This window comes from Athene cunicularia, assembly GCF_003259725.1.
Source record: "Athene cunicularia isolate RWA chromosome Z unlocalized genomic scaffold, athCun1 chrZ_part1, whole genome shotgun sequence".
Lineage (NCBI taxonomy): Eukaryota > Metazoa > Chordata > Aves > Strigiformes > Strigidae > Athene > Athene cunicularia.
This window is the reverse complement of record NW_020799142.1, coordinates 25,153,029-25,163,028: the sequence shown is the minus strand read 5'-3', so window position 1 is coordinate 25,163,028 and position 10,000 is coordinate 25,153,029. Positions and strand designations below refer to the sequence as shown.

Sequence of the window (10,000 nt, the reverse complement as noted above, 5' to 3'; positions counted from 1 at the left end):
ACCACTTGTGGGGTATTTTTCCTGGCTTTGCTTCCAAATGCAAGAAATTATTCCTCTGTCTAATGTTTCATTGGCAAATAAATGTTTTTCTAGAACTGCAGAGCCCTCTCTCCAATCAACATTTCTGCAGTCCAATTCCTGATGAAATTACTGAATAAATCTGTTGCTGATACTTGGTTTAAAACATCTGCTGCTTAATTTCATCTTATCTTCACAGCAAGATATATAAAGTGTAATAAGTATTCATTTGTGATAACCTCAGAATATACTGCTATAATTTCAGAGGCTGTGAAATCTGTTTCTGAGGTATCTCAGTGGGTCCAAGACATCATTCATAAGAGAGAGAACTCATTGCAGCTACTTCGGGTTCAGAAACTGCTCAAAGGACAGAAGACCCAGGTTTTTACTCCAGGTGGGTCTTACTGGCAGCTCTGTTTTTCTTCTGCCAAGCTGAGATAACTGGAGGATATATGCTTGCCTTCATCTCTGACTCAACTCATATTAACCTGTTTTCCCTTTCTGCCCAAATTCTACAGATAGATGGTGGAGGAATATAACTAGTAATTCAAGCACTTTTTTTTTTTCTTAAGAATTTTTGAGTAAGGATAATCAGCAGCTTAGCTGCCTGACTTTCACATAGGAGGAACTGGTGACATGTAGTTAGACAGTTAGTAACAGAAACCTGAAGAGATCAGGAGTGTAAGTCCTGGGTGAGAATAAAAGACAGACATTGAATAATTCTGGAAGAGTGTAAGTAGTGGTGTTGTCCCTACTCCATTGCAGCAGCTACAGATTTCTGAGTGTCAAGGGCCCAAGCTACACGAAGCTACAAGCTTCATGGACTTCGCTTGCACCCCTCACATGAAGTATGGTTTTAATTGCATGTTTAAACTAAGCCAGAAATCAGAGTATTTCCGTTGATAGCTAAGATACATAATGTCACAGTCACAGGCATGTAAGATACTCTAATTGGGTAACAGGTTTCTTTATGACCTCTGGTGTGACTGGGGACTCTCCATGCCCAGAGCATGCTTGGAACTATGTATGGAATATTGTAAGAAATGTATCCAGTCTGGAAAATTATGAAATGGTCACCTGGGGCTTCACCTGTGCCCTCACTAAACACTTTGAAGGAGCAGTGCTGCAGCTGCACAGTGACTTGTGTAAAAGTCTCTAAGGCACACCTCCAGGTACTTGTGAATGTGGTTGTAATTCATACATGATACATGTGGAGTTTTGTTACAGTGAGATGGTGGAGAGATCTGGAAGGGCAGAAGTAAGGAAACTTGTGGGTTGAGGTAAAACCCGTTTAACAGGTAAAGCAAAAGCCACTCTTACAAGCAAAGCAGAGTAAGGAATTCATTCATTCCTTCTCATCAGCCAGGAGGTGTTCAGCCATCTCCAGGAAAGCAGGGCTCCATCACATGTAACATTTACTTGAGAAGACAAGTGCCATCACTCCAAAATTCCTGAACTTCCTCCTCCTTCCCCCAGCTTTATATGCTGAGCATGATGTCATATGGTCTGGAGTATCCCTTGGGTCAGTTGGGGTCAGCTGTCCCACCTATGTCCCTTCCCTGGTTCTTGTGCACCCCAGTCTAGTCTGGGGGGGTGGTGTGAGGAGCAGAAAAGGCCTTGACTTCTGTATAAGCACTGCTCAGCAATAATTAAAACATCCCTGTGTTATCGACACTGTTTCCAGCACAAATCCAAAACAACCCTGTACCAGCTACTATGGAGACAATGAACTCTAACCCAGACAGACTAGCATGGGTAGAAAAAGAGGTTATTTATCAGAAGTTACTCTCAAAGATCCTCAGTCAATGGGAAAATTAATTTACAATTCTCTTTCCTATTTCTCTTAAAATCTTTCTGGTGATGGTAGCTGAAAAGGAGCTAACAAACGTGTACTCTGCTTACACTGAGCATAAGCATGTGTGTGGGTGCCTGAGCACACTGGGGTAGTGCATAAGTAAAAGGGTAAAAGAGTTATCCTGAATGACAAGACTAATAAGATAACCCAATGACAAAAAAATGCAACCTCCAAACACTATAGCTAGACCAGAGAGCCATCATTTGAAAGCATTGGGCCTGCTTCTTTTTTTTGTCTTCAAATGTTGAGACATAGTAGAACAAGTGTTTAGGGTCTATAGACACCTTTTCATTATCTAGGACAGAGTTGTGATGGTTGTGTTTTCCATTAGCTGGAGTAAAATAGGTACTATTGGATGTGAGAAGCAGAAAAGTAAGAGGCAGCTGGGGCTTTCTAGTTTCTGGAAAGCTGAACTAAAACAAGCTAGCTTTTGCAGAGCTGTTAAGATTGCATCCTTTTACTAGGAGGAAAGATGTGAGAAAACAATGCTATAGATTCAGAAAAACAGTAGCTTTGGAGTTGGGTATCTTACATTTGGCAGTGTCTCTGAGATGTGCTGCTTCCAGTGGAAAGAGACCCTGCTTTCCTTGCTGCCTTCCATATATAGGGCAAATACAATCTTAGCTGGAAATGCCTTCTTAACATAGCACACTGTTCGGTCATCCCTAGCTTCCCTAGGGATATTTCCTTGTCCTTCTTTCATAAGAATTTCCTAAATCACATGCCTCTGGTATTCCTTAACACAGATCTGTATCCCAAGACTTGTAGCAGCTCAGGTTGTATGTATGCCAGGGAGTCTGATCACAGCTTAGCCTGAGGGAAACAGTTCCCAGTCCAGCCCCACACTGCTGACACCTTCCTTCCATTGGTGTTTTAAGCTTGGACTGATTCCTGCATCTCACCCTTGTCTTTCTCAGTTCCTTATTCAGATAAGATAAGTGGTTCCTGTGGAGTAAACTAAGCAGGAATTCACTTGCCTCTATGTTTTGTGACTGTGGCATATGAACTGAGACACAATCCATAATTAAAACGAAATTGTGTTGTTTTCTAAAAGGTACTTACTAGCTCAGCTAGAACCTAAGGCACAAAAAACAGTGGCTGAAATTCTCTGGTAGGCATTTCTCAGACCAGGTCAGATGACAATACCTTACTATGACTTTAAATTTTTATAGATGAACTTACTGTCAGAGTCTTCATAATTCCCATCAGTTGGTGTCTTGTACAATAATCCTTCTAGTTAGAGGCACTGCTTTATTTATTCCATTTGTGTAGATGCCACTTTTTTACTGCTCCTTACAGTTAGGTTTATCAAATTGTTTTGACTTTTTTCCTGCTGATTTCACTGCGTTTTATTTTATTGCAGTTCATTTAATGGGTAGATGATGCTGGGCCCTATTCTGTGAGAGGCTGATGGGGCTGCCTATTTAGACCTTCCTTTTAATACATTGTTTTGTATCCCCTTTGCTGTCTTCTCATTAGAACAGTAATCTGCATTCTGTAATCTCTGTAACATGTTAACTACTGGACGTCTGTATATAGTTAGATAATGTGAAACTTTTTTGGTTTAAATTGGCACACACAAGCAAACAAAACAAGGGTAAAACAATAAATGTTCATGCTTAGGCTAACTTCTGTTTCACCACTGATGACAAACAATTGGACAATACAATTTCATAGTTTGCTATGTTTTCTGAAGGTCTATGTTAATTTAAAGGTACGCACACCATTTTCAAACCATGTTTGTGTTTTGTTTGCTTTAAACAGCCTTGTGTATGATAATGTCCTCTTAATTAACATAGTGGAATTATAACCACTTCAGCCTGCTCCTCACATACTAAAAGTCTTGGGCTGATTTACTATTTTTGCATGGGTGTTATGAGTGCTGGTGATCTGACCTCAGTTGATAGTGCCTTTTAGTGGCTGGAATTGATGTAGAACCTGCTAACCTACAAGGGTAGCTTACTGTATTCCTCTTTGTCTCATTACGTACTTTTCTTTTTTTCCAGTAGTGATCTGACAAGTGTCTTTATTTTCCTTGCATGCCTAGGGCGCTGGTATATCCGGGAAGGCTGGCTTTTGGTGGTGCCTTCAAAGGGAGGAGAACTGAAGCGCAGGATGTTCTTCCTTTTTTCTGATATCTTTATTGAAACGAAGCCCTGCCACCCACTACACCTGCTGAACTCGAACAAATTGGCATGCCAGGCTGTCTACCCACTTCACCAGTGCGTAGTGGATAAAGTGTTCGGCCACACGCAGAGCCAGGGAGGGCTCCTCAGTGTAAGTCTTCACACTTCTGCCTGGCAGAAGCATCAGTGGCAGCAGGATTGTGCAGCGAGTCTCTAGCTGTCTCAGCAGCACCAGGACTGAGATGGTGAGAGTGGTGACAGTGGTAAATGCAATGAACTAGTCTGTTAGAGCAGCCCTTCTCCTTGAGTGATGCAAGTCATTTTCCCTTCATGGTGTATGCCCTCCTGAGTGCTCTGGGGTACAGGTTTCTGGTTGCTTTACTTAGTTTAGGTGAGGAGGGTCTAATAAGACTTTGACATGCCCTCATTAGAGTCACATGTTTGAGGGTACAGCCCCACAATCATGTGACAATGAATATGTAGTGTTTGATTGTGGATTGAATTTATAGAAAATCCTGAAAAACAGATAATGTGAACAGGTGTGGGTATTATCACAACAGATATTGCTCGTGCATCTAACTCCCTGAGGGTTGCAGGGTCTGTGGCTCAGACTGATGCCTTAGTTAGGGGTTTCAAGTTCAGGTCTTCCTATGCTGCAGCACCGGGGGGCTGTGTCACCTCCTTCCTCGTTAGCTGTGACACAGAAGACTTCAGGCAAGCTGTGATCTGTAGATGGTGGTAGTGGAAGGACCCCTAGGGGCAGCTCAGAGTATGGGAGCAAGCTGGATGAAGAGCTGCTGAGAACTTGTGTAATTACCCACTTCCAAACACCCTATTAAGTCTGAGTGAGCTGTCACATGTGGCTGGAAGGAATGGACAAGACTGGCACTTGCTCCGTACCATCCAGCCTCTGGCTTCTCCCAGTACCAATGCTAAATTTTCCTATCTGGGAAAAAATAGTGGAAATCAGTGTGCAAGGCTGAGTTGAGCTCAGTACCAATGACACTCCTTTTATCAGAGTTGCTGCCTTGGTAAGGAATGCCACAAAGTGGTACCAGATTGTGTTTGCCTTTCAGCTTTCCTTTCCACACAAGACACTGCTGTTGATGTCCAGTGACCAACAAGATATTAATGACTGGTATCAGAGTCTAACAGCTGCAGTCAGGTAGGCACCTGGTTTCCAGAAGTGGAAGGGGGCAGAACATAAAAATGACAGTATCAACATGTGGATTTGCATGTATTACATGGTTATAAAGCTGATTGAGAAGACCAGACTCTGTTAGCCAGGATACAAGGGAACAGTAAGAACAGATTTCATGTATTAACAATGAACTTCCCCTTTGTTTTCCACTACAGGCTGCTGAAAGCCTGACCCACATGAATACAAGACAGACCTCTCTTAGTAGAAGCCTACACAGTCTTAGGGGACGCATTTGGAGGGACTACACACCATGCTTGTGAGATGATGAATGCACAGGAGAATTGCATTTAGAACACACCATGCTTGTGAGAGGATGAATGTGCTTTCTCAGCAGTCCCAATCCTAATACAGATATTGCAAAAAATAGGCATGCAATCTAAGGGTTTGTATATAAAAAAATCTGTATCAGAAAATTTCCCCAGTGTAGCTTAGAAGCTTCTATCTTTTCTAAACTTTTTTTTCCTCAGATTATTAAGGACAAGCAGAAGAGAGCCTGACTTGCTTTCTCTCATTAAATGTTTTTATCCATCTGTCTTTCTAAATTAGTGTGTTCACATTTATTTGTCTACGTATGTCTGCCTGCTCTTTCTTCTGGGTCCTTTGATCAAACCAGATGTTTTGGATAATGGTAACATGGGCATAACACCCTATTTTCAGCTAGTGCTACAGAGCTGCAGTCATCTTCCTTCCTTGACATGTTTTTATTGTTCATATCCTTGAGTTTTTTATCAAAATAGTTTAACAGTCTCTGTACCTCCTCTTCTAAGAAAGTGACAGGTGGTGGATAAGGGAAAATTATTCAGTGGTTAAAATCCCTCTCAGTTTCTCATCTGTCCCACAGAAAAGTTAAGTCTGCTGAACTATCTGAAATAAACTGGCAGGTAACATAGACTCATGCTTATCAAACAGCATTCACATCTCTGATCTGAATCCTAAGAGATGACACAGATGAAACAGCACTCACCTTTACCTTCAAGGTGTGCAGTAGCTTTATCGCTTTGAAATGCTATAGTGATAAGCTTGGGCAGCATCTCTGCTCCTGAAGCACAGGGAAAATCTCCAGAGGGCTACAGTCAGCATTCTGGGCCATCAGTCACTGGTAATGTGGTAGGGTTCAGTTTATTAGCTTGAAAGATCCAATTAAGGAAGAAATATAGATAAGGTATTATTCTTGTATCTCACTGAAGCCTCAACATGGACTTTTAATAATGTGGAAGCTTTTCACCAGTAGCAGTTTGGATTTATCACTTCTATTGAGGGGGAAAACATCTGAACAAGATGCTAGGTCAGTGGCAAAGAGGGCAATCTCAAGGTCATTAGAAACATAAAAGATTAAGATCTGTCTCAACACTGACTTTTTAGTAGTTTATTTTCTCTTATTCCTTAAGCAGTACCACATACCTTTAATTTCTCACTGGATTTCATTAAAAGAGAAGTGGTACTGTGTGAGATAAGTATCCTGAAGAGAAAATTAGCAAATTTTAAGTTCTTTCACATAACTTGATCTTTTTGTTTAATTTGTTTTTCCATACAGCTAACTCACTACATAGGATCACTCATTTGTCTTAAGTTTGTGAAACTTGGGAGAGAGAAGGAATCCAACATGTTTGCATGTTTGGGTTTGTTGTTTGGTTTTTTTTTTTCCCCCACTTAGAGCTACAGCTAGGACTTTCAAGTACTAGCTGTACTTGAAAACAAAGACAAAGCTAGCAATTTAAGTTTCTTATCTCCCAGCAGTTATATCACTCTCTGAAACAGTTCTACTACCATCCCTTTTTGTTTGAATAGGGTAATACTGAGATTTCTTGCAACCCTACACCTGTGGCTAAGGTGCAAGTTCTTGGTAGAGATGACTACTCTTCCTTCCCATAATCCCTCCTTTTTGACACAAGTCCTTTTGATACTGCCTCTTTTAAGACTTACCTCAGTGTTACCATCCTACTTGCATTCAGCCCTTACGAAACAGCAAAACTAAACCACTTGATTATTCACTGAATGCTGCTGCACACTGGCTTCTAGATATTGGTGTAGTTCTGTCACAGTGAAGTGGAGACACTGCCCCAGAGTAGGGCTGCTGGATCCAGAAGCTGTAACAAACCCAGTCTTTGCTGGAATAAGTTATTCATGTTGAGCAACAGACACCACCTACCTGGCCTTGTGCAAAGCATTTGACATTGTCCCCCACAACATTCTTGTTTCTAAATTGGAGAAACATGGGTTTGATGGATGGACCACTCAGTGAGTAAGGAACTGGCTGGATGGTCACGCTCCCAGAGCTGTAGTCAGCAGCTCCATGTCTGAATGGAGAGCAGTGGCAAGTGGTGTTCCTCAGGGGTCGGTGTTGGGACCCGTACTTGTGAGAGACAAAAAAACAGGTCTGCAAGAAACACGTACTGAGAAAAACAGTCTGAGAAAGAGATAAAAGTTGAGGCCCTCCGAGCTAAGACATACCTCAGACACTTGCAAGACAAAACTATAATCATGGGGTGGATGGTGCTGAGGCTGAAGCTGATAAGGCTGCCTGGATTGCACAGGACGGGCTGGAGGAGGGAGCCCTGAGGAGACAGGATGGCTCTGCTCTGGGGCACATGGGCAAAATTTCAAGGGCCATCTCTCCAGTGAATGAACTTTGCTTAATTATCAATGAAATGCATATTGAGGTTAACACCCCTCAATATGCTAACAAAGACTAACAAGATCATGCTAATGACATCATCCCATGAAACACCCCTGCCTATACATGGGATAAGTAGCTATGTAGTTTGACCGAGGGGACAGACCCAAGGAAAGTGTGTATAAATCAAGGAGGTGGGAAGAGGGGTTGGGGGCCCGGGGAGTGCAGTGAAGTGAAGAAGATGGATGCCTCCTGGAACCCTCAGTGGTGGGATCAATGCAGAAACCCTTATCAGTGATCTCTATTTTCTCTATTCCCTCTATCTCCTTTATTTCATTTTTTCTTCACTACCAATAAGTAACATAAGGCATACTGTATTGCTTGCCATAACTCATATATTTAGCCAATTGTCATGTGTCCAAGTAATACATTGTGGGTAGTTAATAAATGTTGGGACTTTGAGTCTTGACTCCCCCTTGTCTGCTCCACTGGGGATATGCGAATCTGAGTCACTTGTTTCCCTCTGAGCGGGACGTGACAGTGCTGTTTTAACATCTTTGTTGGTGACACGGACAGTGGGATCGAGTGCACCCTCAGCGAGTTTGTTGATGACACCAAGCTGTGTGGTGCAGTCAACACACTGGAGGGAAGGGATGTGCCATCCAGAGGGACGTGGACAGGCTGGAGAGGTGGGCCCATGTGAACCGCACCAAGTGCAAGGTGCTGCACATGGGTTGGGGCAATCCTAAGCACAAATACAGGCTGGGGGATGAGTGAATTGAGAGCAGCCCTGTGGAGAGAGACTTGGCAGTATTGGTGGATGGAAAACTATGAGACAGCCACATGTACTCACAGCCCAGAAAGCCAAACGTGCCCTGGGCTGCATCAAAAGTGTGGCCAGCAGGTTGAGGGAGGGGCTCCTCCCCCTCTACTCTGTCCTTGTGAGACCCCACCTGCAGTGCTGTGTCCAGCTCTGGGGGGGGTGTCTCAGTGTAAGGAAGACATGGACCTGCTCGAGCAAATTCAGAGGCCACAAAGATGATCAGGGGGCTGGAGCACCTCCCCTACCCAGACTTTCTAGCAGCCTTCCAGTACTTGAAAGGGCCTACAGGAAATATAGGGAGGGACTCTTTATCAGGGGGTGTAGTGTTAGGAAGAGGGGAAACAGTTTTAAACTGAAAGCAGGTAGATTTAGATTAGATATAAGGAAGAAATTCTTTACTGTGTGAGGGTAGTGAGACACTGGCACAGGTTGCCCAGAGAAGCTGTGACTGCCCCCTCCCTGGGAAATCTCAAAGGTCAGGCTGGACAGAGCTCTGAGCAACCTGGTCTAGTGGAAGGTGTCCCTGCCCATGGCAGGGGGCGTGGAACTGGATGATTTTTAAGGTCCCTTACAACCCAAAATATTCCACGATTCTGTGTGCACAGGATTATAATCCAAATAGAAGTAAACACATTTTCTGAACAGTTTATTTACACAGAAACTGTTAACCATGAGGGCTCTCAGCTTGATTTCCTTCTTTTGCTTCAAACCACAGAAGAAGTAAGCCTTGAGCTTATGCCCCCCATCAAGGCAATTCAAGCTTAGTAATCAACTTTCAGACTTCCTGGGCCATCCTGTGCTCCAGCACAGCAACAAGCTGTCTGGTGCACATGCAGCTCAGGCCAAGACCCATCTCTGTGTGTGCATAGGGCCTCCCTCAGGGCAGCGGGGGATGCCTAGACAGGGGTGCCCTCGGGGGCTTCTGGGGTTGCTGCTCGCTGCATGTCCTCCCGGTAGCCTTTCAGGAGCTGGTTGAGCAGTGTCTTCTCGGTGTTGAGCTGTGGGCGGATGAGCGGTGGGTAGGGGTTCCCCTTGAGCTCGATGACTGCCATCTTGGCGCGGTCAAGGCTATCCCGGTTGGGGATCTGCAGCATGCGGGTGTAGCTGCCGGGATGAGGCTGGAAGCGGGGTGCCAGCACCTTGAACAGCTTGTGGATGAGGTCCTTTTCCTGCGGGGCGGCACACTCAGCTCCAGCACCACGATTGTGGCGGGCAGGGAGGGATTTGGTGGGGTGCGGTACTTACCGTCAGCCAGAAATTCGCCATGCGCATGGCGCGCTCGTTGGTGTCCCCCAGCTTGGCGTACTCGATGAGCTGCGGGGAAGAAGGAGGCTGAGCCGTTAGGGTTCCTCCGCCGCCCCCC

General features: G+C 44.1%; 2 protein-coding genes across 2 annotated transcripts in view; one reads left to right on the top strand and one right to left on the bottom strand.

Moving 5' to 3' along the window:
* ARHGEF39 (Rho guanine nucleotide exchange factor 39) overlaps positions 1-7,942 on the top strand; it is a 13,637-nt gene extending 5,695 nt beyond the window's left edge. The window contains exons 6-9 of the mRNA XM_026865995.1: positions 284-412; positions 3,921-4,150; positions 5,076-5,164; positions 5,356-7,942. Of these exons, the coding sequence (XP_026721796.1) occupies positions 284-412; positions 3,921-4,150; positions 5,076-5,164; positions 5,356-5,371 (464 nt within the window). The 3' untranslated portion in view covers positions 5,372-7,942. The remainder of the gene's footprint in view (positions 1-283; positions 413-3,920; positions 4,151-5,075; positions 5,165-5,355) is intronic.
* A 1,324-nt stretch (positions 7,943-9,266) lies between these two features.
* The window catches only part of MRPL17 (mitochondrial ribosomal protein L17), an 878-nt gene continuing 144 nt past the window's right edge, over positions 9,267-10,000 (bottom strand). Inside the window, exons 2-3 of the mRNA XM_026865997.1 lie at positions 9,883-9,951; positions 9,267-9,806 (exon numbers count right to left, since the gene is read on the bottom strand). Of these exons, the coding sequence (XP_026721798.1) occupies positions 9,534-9,806; positions 9,883-9,951 (342 nt within the window). The 3' untranslated portion in view covers positions 9,267-9,533. The remainder of the gene's footprint in view (positions 9,807-9,882; positions 9,952-10,000) is intronic.